Below are 14918 nucleotides of genomic sequence, written 5' to 3'. Positions count from 1 at the left end.
TACGACATAAACTTGACACGATCAGTTAATTTCAAATTTCATGCTAATTATTCATCAGTGCAGGATGAAGATCTGACTCCAAACTGTAGCATTAATCGTGATGAAAGGACACGATTATTGATGCATGCCTTGCTGATGTACAGGACATCAGAGAGTGTTGCATCAGAGCGTCCCACCAGGGAAATCACATCACAAGTTTCACTGAATGTGTGAAGAGAATTCATGTTTCTGCAGCAGCTGGAGGACCAGCTCAACATCTAAGGCTGCCCCCCCCCCACTCTGCAGAGCCACTGCGCTGCAGGCTCAGACACCCACCAGACACCCGGGACCCCCGACTTACTCACACTCTTCAACTATGATCAAATTTTACACATTACTACCAACAGTTACCATCACATATTAATATTTAGATGTTTATTTGAATGTTTCTGTTCTTTTCTGCCTTATAAATGTGCTCATACAGGCTCATGTGGTCTTTCCACTGCTTAATATTTGTTTCATAGGCTTTAATATTCATTTCATTTTGCAGAATTAACAAAGCAACGACCAACATAATGAGCAATGATGAAGATGACTATATTTTTAGTAGTATTATTATTGCTATTTATGTTATATATTGTGATTATAAGCTGTTTCTTGATTTGAGTCTTCTTCTTTGGTGTTTGGTCATGACGTTTCCCGGCGCCGCGTCTTCATGTTGCTTAAGAATCAGGAAACTCTGGAACTAGTGCACTTTATGTCTTTAGTGCATAAATGGAAAAAACCCCATAAAGTCAAATAATGATCATCTACTGAGCCTCTTCTGTCTCTTTTCTGTATATTTACTCAGACCCACACCTTAAACCACAGCTTGACTGAGTCATTAACAAATCCATGAGCACCTGCCTGGATGTGAGGCTGCTGCACGGCCGTTAGTACATCCAGAGATCAGACGTTTTCTAGGCCTCTGGAAACAACAGAAAGCACATTGCTAATTGCAACGCGGCGATCCCAGAAACTGTTGCTTCCTGTGAGAAACGGAGGATTAGTGTTTTACAGCAACGCATCAGCAGTGGGAGAATTCCTCCCCACCAGTGACGCTGTTACAAATCTATTCTCCTCAGTCTCATCCCTGTAGGAGAAACCGCCCGCGCTGCTTTGTAAACAGCGATTAATGACTCTCACTGCTTCCCTGCAGACTTCCTCTCATCGCACACACACACATCCATGAATAAGACTATGCATGAACACGCTCGACTTGCACACACGCATGTTGACACAGAGCCGAGAGGACAACACACTTTTCCACAGTGATTTCATTTTCTGTTTGCGGTCGCCTCCTGCTCAGTAGCATTGATAACGTCACGAGGGAGTTGTGTTGAGCGTGTGCACGTTACACTGTGGATTTGTCTCGACCAGGCGTCTTTCTCAGATTTAGAGATTATTTCTGCCGCGGTAAAGACGGATTTGATCCGTCACAGTCGCACAGCTTGTATACATTCGTACACTGTATCGCACCGGCTTCAAGCGCGCACGGCAACATCTGTCATCCTGAAACTCTAGCAGACTCCAGCAGCACGCTCGTCCAGCGTCAGTGACTCATACGCAGTGCTTTCACAGAAAAGCAGCAGCCTGCATGCTGTGCGCGTCCTCACCTGTCTTAGTGTTTCCTCCTTTGTAGGAGATCTTGTTGATGGCGTCCAGCAGACCCTCCTTGTCACTGTAGGAGTTCAGCTTAAACTCTGTCCGGGCATCGTCGCTGAACTGGGCAATAGCCACCTGTCACAAAACACATGAACGTAGCTAATAAACCAAAAGAGGAAGTAGGCCACTGTTAGGTGTAGGGGACGAGGGTTAGGAGGAGACTACGAGAAGAAGCACCGTCACAGAATACAGAAAAGCTGATCTCCATGAATCCTCCTTTTAGACTCGAATGGAGTCATCCTTTAGAAAGTGAACATCATGTTTGTATTACTTTTATACAACCGTGATTCTATTTGAAACCACATTCAGCATCACTACACGTGATCAGCATCACAGCCCGGGCTGGTACAGAGCGACTGTAACGACCACAAAGAGCAGAGAAGGATAATGATGCCCAGGATGGAGACAGAGGAGGGTTACACCGCTGCAACGAGAGCCTCGATTCTCCCGTCAAAATCATTCCTAACAAATCAGGTTATTACTGGACAGGTCTTTAAGAATTATTACATTTAAAAACTATGAAAAATGGAGGATAGAGTTTTGTTTTCAATAATAAAGTATGAGATAATACGGGCGGATGATACGCCTGCAGCGGGCAAAGAGTCAGGCTGTGTTAGATGGAATAATTTAAAACAGTGAGGTACATTAACCCCACGCTATATATTTTTAAGCAATTATTTTTTGTTTGTTTGAACTCAAAACGTTTGTATTCCTTCTCCATCTGTTCCTGGCTTGAACCTGCTGTGGGTGGCTGTGTGCTGCTGCTCGCTGCCTCAGGTACAGGACTCAGTGAGTTGGGTGGAGCACTCAGCGAGCTCTTGGCCAGCACCAGTGGATCAGTCTGGCAGTGTGTTTGAGCTGCTAGTGAGAGCCTGTTTAACCCTCTTTAGGGCAGATTAGATTTTTTCAGTTACTTTGATCGACATCCAGGTTGTTGTTCAGAAAGAGCCACAGCTCTTAGTTTAGACTGCTTCATAAAATCATGCTGGCGTTCATATTTACCTTCTGTTTTGTTGTTTTCTTCCACCTGGAACGCTTTGTTCTACAGTATATCACAGCATTTAAAGACAGTATGTACAATGTTCTCTAAAGCTCAGACAAACTGAGCCGATACTTGATGCCACTGTGACTGAACGGAGCTGAACGGGGAGGAAAGAGGAGCACTGACAGACACGTGAGCAGCTGTAACACAGAGCGTGCAGATGAGCTGTTTCATGAGTGAAGTGGGCTGTGGCCACCTGGGAGACCACTCAGGAACATTCTTTATTTGTAAATAACAAAAAATCAAAATGAGAGCAGCTTACAGGAAACTTGGCGCTGGTGCTGACTCGCTACACCGAGGCTCTGAACACAGGAGTGAAAAAGAGGTTTAGCTCAACTGGGAGAAAACTGCTGTATGTAAACAGTTTGTTCTCTTCCTCTCGTTTGTCCTGGAAAGTTTCCCTTTTCTTTGCATCTACAGTGCATCAGACGCTCCTACAGATGACGGGGAAACTCATTTAGATGAAGAGGTCCAAGCGAGGCCAAAGAAACAACCACGAGAAATCAAATCTTTGAGTTTAAAGATTTTTTACAATTGAATTACCCAGGAGGCTGCTCTGTGCACGTGGTAGTCTTATTCCTGTCACGTCCCACAATAGTGAAGATATGACTCAAGATAAATCAAATGTGATCTGGTAAGAAGAAAATTCATAGCACGCGGTCTTTAAGTCTTTCCACAAAGATGATTTCATATGATCAGCTGTGATGTATCAATGGTAGTGTTGGCAAACATAAATATGCAGCTACATCATGAGTGAAATGGTCTTCGTTAGAACAAACGTCTCCACATTAACAGCTACAGACAATCACGTCTTACACAGGCTGACAGTAATAATAATAATAATAATAATAATAAGAGAACTGCTGAGAATCATGACTATAAAGATGGGAATTAAACCAATGGATTCATCAGTGTCACATTGCAAATGTGACACTGATGAATCCAGCTGTGGTTTCTTCGTGAGACAGGTGAGAGGACGGTCCCTGCATGTGTGGAGGGTGGAGGAGCTGCAGTGATGGAGAGGGAAGCAGCTTTGCTGGGGTCACTGCTGTTTATCTCCACACTGTGTGAACTTACTTGGATAGTTGTTGGATACGTTTACGTAAAAGCTCTCTGACATACGAACAGTCACCTGACCTCAACCCTGCTGAGATGATTCTTCCCTACAGCTGTCAGACTCCTCGGCCTCCTGACAGCTGACCCACGTTAAACTCATGGACTAAACACACCCACAACCACCTACAGACACACACACTGGACAAAAACAAACAACTGGACCCTCATACACACAATAATAACAGGGACTGACCAACCAGCACTTTATAGAACCTCTGTAGGAGCCACATATCTCACTGTAGCTGCTGTACAGACAATCACTCTGTACAATAATAATTATAGTTCTACAACTGTTAGAACTTGTATAGTTCATATTTCTCTATAGTCCTCATATTTATATCCTGTTCACAGCCTGTACAAACTTATAGCATATTCATAACACACCTTCATACCAATAATAGACACATTTTTGTAATATATCTATATTTTTGCTAAAGCACTTTCTGCAAACTGCATTTGTTGCCTTGTACTTGTGACATGTGCAATGACAATAAAGTTGAATTCTATTCTATGATTTCAGATTCATCAGCCAACAAACGATGACCATCGCTGGCTCGCAGTCGCACCGTTGCAGCGTCATTCCAGGCGACAACACTTTGGTTAATTAATATTTGAATAATAAAACTATATTCATCCATAAAAACAACAACACGCAGGGTTTGTATGACAGTGTGAGGCTGGTCTTCACACATTGATAAAACAGGTGTGGTATGTGCAGTGGGCTGTAGATGGCCCCACCCACAGTCAGCGCTGACACCGCCACTGATGATCTCTTTCATTGTGCTGCCAAAGCAGCGCGCGGCAAACCTCCACCATCCACAGTGAGGACGAGGAGCCTGCTGTGCCTCAGGCAAAGTGCACATTTTCCCATCAAGTCATTGTTTTTCTGGTATTTCTGTGGCATGTCTGTCAACAACCTGTCAGTCAAAGCACGGCGCTGAGAGCTACCAGAAGCAACACATGCCAAAGCTCTCAGAGAACTGCTTGCTAAAGGCTAACAGGTCGCCCTCGGTGGTACCTGTGTGCCTTCCGGGCCGATCCGGTCCAGAGCTCCACTGGTGCTATACAGGAAACGGATGATCTTCAGGAAGTTTTCATCTCCGATACTCCAGGAACCGTCAACCAGGAAGACCAAGTCTGCTTTGGCAGCTTTACAGACTGAACGAGGAGACAGAGAAACATGAAGTAAACATAACAACAGCAACTGGTTGACTCACAAAGGCAACACTTCAAATGGGAATAAGTAAAAAGTTGTGAGTCTGCTGTATGGAAGCTTGAAAATAGCTGATTGAAGGGTTTTGTTGGAACGTTCATTGTGATCATTTTTGATTGGCTTTCTTTTACTTTGAAGGATAATTTATCATTAAAAACACATATTTATCCACTTGCTTTCATTTGTTCGCTTTATTGCCGTGCAAATAAACAAACTGGCTTCATTTAGAAAACCGATGAATAAAAGCAGCTTGTGAGTGAAGCAATCCTGTGATTAATTGCACTCAAAGAGCTTTCGACTTGTAAACGATTGAAACACATTAAATGCAAAACAAAGAGCTGCTTCTGCTGCTCTTCGAAAGTCATTCCAATCACTTCCTTCTCTCCTCTAATCAAACCCTATTTAAGGGTCAGCCGGCGCCACATTGATCTGCAGACGGCTTCAACCCGGCATTCGACTCTTTGTTTATTGCAAACATTTCATAAACACATCTCAGGAGGAATCAAACTGACTTTGTTCTGAAGTCTGAAAACAGATTGAGTGAAACTCAAATTGCTGTTTTGCTCAAATATAATATTTTGTAAGTTGATTGTTAGAATTATTCACCCGTTCTTTGTAAGGACACTTTGGTTCACTGCTGTCAAAACTGCAGGTGGTTGCAGAACATTGACAGAGCAGCTGAAAGCAGGAGAGAGATTTATAGTTTTACGCTGGTATTACACATTACTGTCATCCTAACAAGCCTGAGCTTTCAAGGTGGAACTGTGTTTCTAACCTTCAGTGCGATAGTAGTGATTTTGTTTTTTCTGTTGTCAGTATAGCGCCCCCTTGTGGCATAAGACTGTACAGAACTAGAGCATTTTGACTCCACCCACAGATGTGTGGATTTTTTTAGAGAGTTGCTGAACTAATTAAACATATTTCAAATCAAATGCAACTGAAATATTAGCAGTAATTCAAAGAGAATTTATCAAATGTGGAGAAACTGGATGAAAGATGTAAAAAGATGAAGTCATCCTTTCCTCTTCTTCATCTTTTATCCTATTCAGGGTTGAGCAGGGACCAGATGATGATGCTCTTTATAAAGCTAGTGCACATCTAGTGATGAAAAAACTGAAATGAGACGATGATGAGATAAGAAATACTTTATGAATCCCATATTTGGCACATGTGGAAGTGTTTCCTAAGTACCTGCCGCAGCGTACCTGCCGGGGCTGTAGAGGAGGCTGTAATCAAACACGTGAGGAGGAAACAACCACTGTTCTCCTCGTCAGCCAGAATGATTTGAATGTGTTGATCTCTGTGATCATTCCTCTGAATTTTCTGGATCATCACAAATAAGATTTATGCAGAAAGCACATTTCCACATTATGTGCAGGGCGGCTGAAAGGTTTATTGCTTTTATTTCGTTTAGTTGTCAGTGGATTCTTTCTGACTCGGTCCAGATCGTTCTGTTTCTCTCTAAATCACCACAGGTCTTCATTTGTGTGTAAATGTGTCCTTATTTGTTCCTCGCTGATGCCGACAGCACGTAAACAGCATCCTTCTCTGTTTTTGTTCAATAAATGTGTCGTGAAAGCAGAGTGATTCTATGCTGGTGCATTCTTACTACTACATTTCTGCTCTGTCCCATGGAGAGCGCTTGTTAATGGTAAGACAAAGCAGCGAGCTCATGCTGCTGTCGATGTTCGTGTTTGGGTCTCTCTGGATTGATTCTTCAGGTCAGCTCTGATTAATCTGGTTTATTCAGGAATGAAAGGACATCGTGGATCTTTTGTGGATGCAGAGGTACACGACTGGTTTCTGATTTACTGTCCTCCATCCATCCTCTTCTCTCTCTCTCACTCATTTTCGATGCTCTTCAGCTCCTCAAAGTACTCCTTACACCTTCTCAACACTCTTCACTTGTTCCCACGTCTGTCCTCAATCACACGAACCTGCTGCACATGCTACATAACTGATAACAGATAAGACTCATTCATTTCACCTGATAGTGTTTTTTTCTTCTCTCAGAGGTGATGAAACCTTTTGTGGCAGCTTGAAAGTGAAGCTGGTGATTCTGTGGTGACGGCAGGAGAAGAATGAGAACCGCTGTAACAGATCCAAGACTCGCTCGGTTTATAATTACACTGACGTCAGACACACTGTGTGTCACATGTTACTGCGTGTGTTGTTATTGGAGCTGAGAAGCGTTGCTCTTCTTTGTTCAGCTCTCATTCTCCTGCCCGGCCAGCGTGAGGATCAGTTTGTAACAAGGTTGGCTTTTAGTGACAGGAACCCCAAAAAGCAGCCAATAGGAGACCTACTTCCTTCTATAGCGCAGTGAGCTTGTCTGCATTTTGACTGTCTGTGACATCAAGAGAAAGTCTACTGAGACTCTCAGCCTGATATGTCTCTGAAGCTGATCTCATTAGAAATTACAGCAAGTTTCAGACTTTGCTGCAGATTTGCTTCTTTAACGAGTGACATTTGATAGGTGGGCATATGGATCAAACTCTGCCCCCCAAAATACTTCACAGGACGTCTTAAAAAACGTATACTTTAAAAATGAACGGAAGTATTTATGCATTTAGTTTTTATCGGTTTCAGCTTGTAGCTGCAGATTGGGTTTATATTTCCTGTAACAGTGTCATTGATATACATGTTTTCTGTCCCAGCAAAGATGATCTGAGGATAAAACCTGACCTGAGACACTGTCACATTGTGAGGATGAGGACGATCTGCAGTGTTGTCTGATATGAAGACATTTCCATGGTAAAATGAAGCTTCCCTTACTAATGTTCAGAGCTATCCGCACACTGAATTCCTCGGGCTGATTATGTCGTACTTTATAATTCTTTAGCTGTAATGGCTCTAGTGTCTTGTGGCTGTGTGGAAGCTGCAGTTCTGCGTTAATTGCAGTCATCATTTAGACTCGTTGAGAATATTCTTCATTACATCTTTGACATTCATTCACATTCACGCGATGCTATTATTCTGACGGCGCTCCAGTGGAGTGTACAACTATTCAATGTCGTCCACACGAGGAAACAAACAAAGCACCGAGTGAAAAAGGCAACAGATGGCCTTAAATTGAAGATTAAGTGCATCATTTAACGCTCGCCCTGAATGCGTCTGGCAGCCTATTTAAAGCTCGTGTCAAGTACAGAGAGATTATATTTAACTTAAACGAGAAATCTCATAATAAGTGCAGTGAATGAAGATTCTGCCTTTCAAAGATCCATTCTCCACATTGTAAGATTATATAAGAAGTAAATAAAGGTAACTGGTAACTATGGCTGCCAGATGAGGAAAGAGCTCGTGAACTTATCTCAAACTCTTGTTACCAGGTTACAAAACCATCGTCTTTGCTGTGTGATAATGTAACTGGCTTGTGCAGCACTTTGTGGATCTGATAGGTGGAGAGATGTGACACTGACAATCACAGCACCTAACAGCTGAATTATTGTGAACTGAGAGGATGGTGAGTGAAGCGGGAGTCTCTGAACAGCTGTCTGTGGGGGCGCAGCTGAAACACCACCAGGTCCCCGAAAAGCCTCTTCGAGCCTCTGGCTTCACTTTCCAGACTCAGCCAGGCTTCGTCCAATCGTGGTACACAGTCCACACATAAAATACTACAGTACAGTCTATCCACCCACTGTCCTCCACTTATCAAGTGAATTGTACAAAACGTTAGTGCCTGGACTTCAGTCATGTTAATAAAGAAAAAGTCATCATGCCAATCTCAGACAGTGTGTCACATATCACAGCGGCCACGGGCCGGTTTCACGTCAGACACTATCTTCACGGCCTTTAAGGTGTCGCGGATAAATACAACAAAATAAAATAATACGACAAAAACTGTCTCTGTAAATATAATAGTAAACGTGGATGTACTGTGTAATTGTGTAACGTTATTAGCAGCGTCCTCCTGGCTGGAGGACTGTTTACTTAGCCTGATAGGCCGAAGGACACTGTCTCAGCTAAACTATGGACACGCACACACACACACTTACACTGACAAGCACTCACTCATCCCCCTCCCTTTCCAACGCCTTCGATGCTTGTGCCCTACCGGGGATGATAGCAGTCAACTGGACCAGCACAGATGCTGCAGGACCGGATGCGCTGTCTACGCCGGCTCTCTCTTACCCTTTACCCGCCCTGTTGCTTGTCTCGTGTTTCTATGGTGTATTGATAGTCATGTGCTTTTTGTGCTGAGGTGTTTTTTCTGTTATCAAACTGTTCTCCCACTAGGAGCTCAGTCTGAGTGGAGTTTTTTTTCTCCTCCTCTTACCTCATGTAGTGTATTTTCGTTGTTTTTTTCCTATCAGCCTACCTTCTGACATGTCTGCCCAATGTGATGTTTGTGTAAAGTTGGTCAGAAGGTTCCTTTGTAAGTGTGCATGCGCCATTAGCGTGCTGCCTGCTGTTACCCCTAATTTCCCTCGGGATGAATAAAGTATTCTGATTCTGATTCTCCTGAAATGCACCAACAGCATTGAGAGTAACGTCCTCCTCTCTGCCCCTTAATGCTCTCTGGTCGCTATGGTAACGCGTAAATATTTATTTCAAAATAAAACACAATAAAACCCAGGGAAACCAAGATAACGATAAAAACTCTGAAAACCAGAAATTTCACACCCGAGCCTCAAATCTCGTAGCCCGGTACCGAACGACTCACGGACCGGTACCGGGGGCTGGGGGCCACTGACATATCTGACTGCACACCTGTAAAATAATAAAAGGTCTCCTACTACAAATCAGAATATCAAAGCTGGTTATGCAAAACGTTTCATAAAAACAAACAAGTCAAACTAGAATACATAAATATTTATACATATTTACTGAAAACTGAGCAAAAGAAATAAATAAAAGAAGCTGTTTGGATGCAGCCTGATGTCACCAAAACACATCAACAACAATACATCAACACAAAGAGATCGAAAGATGAGACTATCAATAACAGTATTAGAACTGCTCTCCTACCTTCCTTGGCAGCAGGGATTGTGGGTGGAGGCGTGGTGGTCGGGGGCTTGGTGGGTGGTGGGGTCGGGACGGGTACTGCAGAACAAACAAACACATGAGGATGTGACAGCCTGTAACTATAACAAAACAACCCTCGTGTGCCACATGACCCTGAGTGAAACACGCGGTGAAACTGCACAGAGCGCTCACGTATGGCCCAAACGTGTACAGTAACTACATTCAGCTCATGTATAATTTGCTGCACTGATCACAGTGTTAGCTGCGGTCCAACGCGCACTCCCACTGTCTCTGCCTTCGACTTCCTGCCTGTATTCTACGTGTGTCTTTGAGCGTCTTTGTGCGTTTATGCACTCAGCGCTGTTTAGGCAGTAAATCAGCTACCTGAGGCTGAGAATTACTTGTGATGGCAGGTAGGGAGCATTCAGTAGTGGCTGCCTGCAGCGATGGAGATAGTCATTTGGAGGAAAGGCTCTGGCTTTCATTTGCATCAAAACAAAGCAATAAATCATTGTGGAGGCTCACTGCAGAGCTGCGGTACAGAGGGGAGCAGCTTCAAGCAAACAAATGTCTGCTTAGCTTCGAGGAGGGAACATTCTTTCTTGTATCTCTGGATATTTTCTTTGTCTCGTTTTCAATTCTGCGGGTTCTCGTCTCCGTGCCGCCTCTGAACTATGCTTTTCTCCCGGCTCGTCATTCTCACTTCACTTCAGTGCACTGCAGACAGTTGGCAAAGGAAACAGGCTGCTCACCTCTGAGTTTACTCACGGCGACCTCAGGAACAATAAAAGTGCTCAAAGTAAAAGTTGGTCTGTGGGTCTGAGCTGAAACTGCAAATGTGCACATAGATGAGAGCAGAGCAGGACCTCCAGTGATCATCACCTGCACTGTAAAACTCAGAGCAGCACTGAACACAGTGCAGAGGAAACAACCAGGAATGGGAGGTTAGCCAAATAACTTCTCATCAGCAGGGCGTCGCCATTTTTATTTATCAGAAACTGAGTTTGCCTGCAGTTCCAAAAACTTTTATTTTATCCATTTTATTGTATTTTTTACACCCTCTGCTGATTGTACTAATCAAGTGCCGTTACTAAATCAATACTGCTATTGCTGCAATAACAATGGAAAACAGATAAAACAGCACGCACATATCTGCATCCATCTGGAACCCTGTGAGTCTCACAGCACGGCTGCTGGCAGCTGTGCTGACTGAAAACAAACCTGTATCCAGTTATTTGGTCGACTCGTTATTAAAGCTGCACCGTCGCGCAGCTTTGGCTGTGATCTCGAGCGCTTCTTCAACACACGGTGGATCTTATAAAGTGACACGTGAGACACGCTGACGTGTGTGCGCTCTCAAAGCAGTTGATTAAAACTTCTTCATCTCTGCAGTGAAGCTGGTGATTAAAGTGTTGAATACAGCTGAACGTAACTAAAGCGAGTAGTGAATTTACTGCACACGGGCCTCATTGAAAATAAAACAACAGCCCACCCACCCCGTCACCCTCCCGTCTCCAGACAGTGGGTCTTGATTAGTGTTTGGGGCTGCTGCTGCAGAACAAAAGGCTCATCCTGAAAAGGAAGAGGATTCAGCACTCGGCGCTCCGGCGAGGATAAAAGATGTTTTATGTTGAAAATGACGTGATCGTCCTCCCAGCCCGGACCGGGCTTCTTCTTAAACCGATGACAGCTGACAGCAGTTTGTGTATAATTGTGTGTGTGTTTCCCCGCTGTGTGCTTCTGCTATATTGTTATTATGACACATGTAAGGGCGCTTTTAAAACGGGCGTTTGGCAGATCGAATGGAGGAGGCAAAGTACTTCTGGATGTGTCGGCGGTGAGTGCACGAGTGGGTTTGTACGAAACGCTGCACATCAAAAAGCAGTTTACAGGATTTCCCAGTTTTTCAGCTTCAAATTGGCTGCAGATCTGACAACCTTAGAGGCAGCCAAAGTTTTCAGTCCTCTGTTTGTGGTCGAAATAAACGAGCCCGAGAATGACTGAGCGACGGCATTACGGTCGTACACATTAGTTCTCTCATAGAACACACAAATAAGAAAAAGGACAGAGCGCCTGCTCTGAAACATTTGTCTCACACTAAATGGGAAATACTACACACATGCATCCCTATCAGAAATAAAAGTGGCCAGTCTCCACACAAAGGTCATGTAGGGATCGTGAAATTTTAGGCTGATATTGACGATTACAATAAATATTTGCAGCACAGCTGTTGTCAGTGGATTTCTTTTGTTTCTCCAGAGACATGATGAACGACCAACATAACCAATCAGAACTCAATGAAACTACATGAATTCCCACGTGCTCTCTCTACACCAGCTGTTTGCTGTGTTTACATTAATGCAAACTATTCTTTGTCTGTATCTGCAACCGCTGAATAAATGTAGGGGACTGCTGCAGCCTGCCTTGTTGGAGCTGCCTGACTCAGTCCTGTGTTGGCGATCACTGCTTTGAGTCCCACAAAGCCAAGTTGGAAAAACCTTCTGCCCAAAATACACACGGCAGCAGCTGTCAGCAACCTGGAGACCACGTTTTACATTTTAAACTTTGGCATCACAAAACACGATTCGTTATATTCTGAAAAGTATCAACGTTTTAAGATTTAAAAATAAATCTTTAAGCTTATTTGAGGCATTGATTTCAAGAGTTTCTGGGGGTGTGGAGAAACCCTCAACAAATGCATTTACTGTGAAATATTTGCACTCTTAAAAGCCTTTTAGCTCCTCATTACACTGTTGTTGAATATTTAGCCGGGGATAAATGGACACGTTGGCATCAGATAAACGTTGGCCACTGGCGTCAGAAATTAAGATCTTGTGCAATGGCATGCAATATATAAGTGTGCCCAATTTGAAAGAGTGGAGGCAACCCAGCACACACAGAGACACACAAGTGTAAATGTAAACGAGGCTTCTGTGCAGTGATCTTAAAATAGCAGCAGCAGGAGAAATCCAGTCGTGGAACTGCAGTGCACCTCGACCTGCAACATGTGAATGACACGTGTGTTCAAAGCTCAGGTCCTTACGTGTCTTCTCAGCGGTGGTGACTGCAGGCCCTTCGGTCCCGTCCTGCAGCTGAGCGTAGATGCTGATCTTATACTGCATGTTGGGCTTCAGGTTGTTGAAACAGTGCCTGCTCGCTCCCCCGCTCAGTCTCGTCTCCTGCTTCTGGCTGCCTGCAACAAAAGTACAAAGAACATCTTTATCTTTCTCAAAAATGATTCTGTATTTGTCACATGCAGAAATAAAAGCAAGTGCATGCACATGCAAGTGTGTAGAACAATCTGCACACATCGTAAACCCAGCACGTTGTCACAGATTGAAAATGAAAGCATTTATTTATCTTTGTTGTTATTAGGATGCTACTGTTCGCTTGGTTTGTTAATAATTGATGAATCAAATCCAATTATTGAACCAATCAAACACCTTCCTGTTGTACTTGTTCACTCCATCCTAACAGTCAGGGTCCATTGGTAACATGTCAAACAGTTTTCCAAGAAAAACCTGTTATCCATGAAACACCAAGCATTTACTTCACTACAGGGAACAGGTGGAACATTTTAATGACTTAAAGAGGCATCGAGTGCAAAGATAATGGGACAAGCTCACCACGAAACTACACAGGTGGGAGTGTATGGGTGGAAAAATCTCAGTTTAAGTCAAGTCAAGTGAATCAAACCAATGTGAGCAGCAGCAGCAGGACGCAGCTGATTTATTTGGCTAAATTAAGTTCTCAACATGTCTTGTAGTCCTCCAGAGGCCTGGTAATGAACCAATCATTTGATTGAGTGTGTTGACCCAGGGTGAGATCTAAAACCTGCAGGACACCGGCCCTCGAGGCCTGGAGTTCGCCACCTCTGCACCGAAGGTCACTGAACCCATAAATGCTCCTTTTTCCTCAGGCATCATCAAATCGAGTTCAATCCCTCAGAATCCATGCCAGAAGTGCCGCTATGAGTAATACTGCATATAATCTGTGACATGATTTAATCACATTGGCTGGAAGCTCGAGCTGTGAGGGAGTCATCAGGCAGAGGAACCTATGAGACGCCTAAATGCACCACAACATTCCTGTGTAGCTAAACTGGGATAAGACCATAATAAGGGTGAAGAATGGATCCTGTGCAGGAAAAGATCAAAGAGTTGTTTCTGTAAATTCTAGCTGAACATGGTAAATCCTTCTGTCCTGCAGGAGGATGTATGAAAACACACTTTACACTCTGTCTTTCTTTCTATACCCTATTCCCTAAATTTACCTCCCTCCATTCCCTTTAAATTCCAGCCTGTTCAATAATAAAACAGGATAATCACACATTTCCCCCATTCTCAGCAGCAGGTGTAATTATTTACCAGCTGTTCTAACATAAGTCATTATTTAGCTTCATTGTGTGTTGAGAGAACCAACACATTGGATCTCCCCGAGGAGACACGGGGGAATTTGTGCCTTTTATGTGACGTTAATGACGCCAGTGTTATTGCTGGACGCCTAAAGGTGATGAATAACAGCTATTACTTTCCTATTTGGTGGATGACGGCTGTATTAAAAGTTAGTCTTAGCTTTGAGGTGCTGACTGAGTGGTGGATGTTTAAAATCGATTCAGGGCCAGACCATCTGTTGTTTGATGCTATTTGGACGTGTTCTCAGTGTCAGACAAAGAACTATTGTTTTTGTTGGTGGCTGCACAGAATCATAACTGAGGAAATGACTTTTATAAGCATACGGCTGCTTCACAGAGGTGACTTTGGTGCAGTGGCCTGTTTGGCAGCTGACGAACGAACACATTAAAGTTCATCAGTTCATAAATAAATTGCAGAGAGTTTCAGGAGAGTTTAACAGACACTGGAGGTAACGTGAAAGTGTATCTGCTGTCGCCATGTGGCT

At 43.6% G+C, this 14918-nt stretch overlaps 1 protein-coding gene across 2 annotated transcripts in view; it reads right to left on the bottom strand.

The window, feature by feature from the left end:
• col14a1b (collagen, type XIV, alpha 1b) overlaps window positions 1-14918 on the bottom strand; it is a 169552-nt gene that overhangs the window by 44702 nt on the left and 109932 nt on the right. For both annotated transcript variants that reach the window (XM_080862841.1, XM_080862842.1), the window contains exons 24-27: window positions 13063-13212; window positions 10023-10097; window positions 4860-4999; window positions 1635-1758 (exon numbers count right to left, since the gene is read on the bottom strand). In XM_080862841.1, coding sequence (XP_080718967.1) covers window positions 1635-1758; window positions 4860-4999; window positions 10023-10097; window positions 13063-13212 — 489 coding nt within the window. The remainder of the gene's footprint in view (window positions 1-1634; window positions 1759-4859; window positions 5000-10022; window positions 10098-13062; window positions 13213-14918) is intronic.

This window comes from Rhamphochromis sp. 'chilingali', assembly GCF_963969265.1.
Source record: "Rhamphochromis sp. 'chilingali' genome assembly, chromosome: 17".
In the NCBI taxonomy this organism is placed as follows: Eukaryota; Metazoa; Chordata; class Actinopteri; order Cichliformes; family Cichlidae; genus Rhamphochromis; species Rhamphochromis sp. 'chilingali'.
The sequence above is the reverse complement of the archived record's forward strand: the minus strand, read 5'-3'. Positions and strand labels throughout refer to the sequence as shown.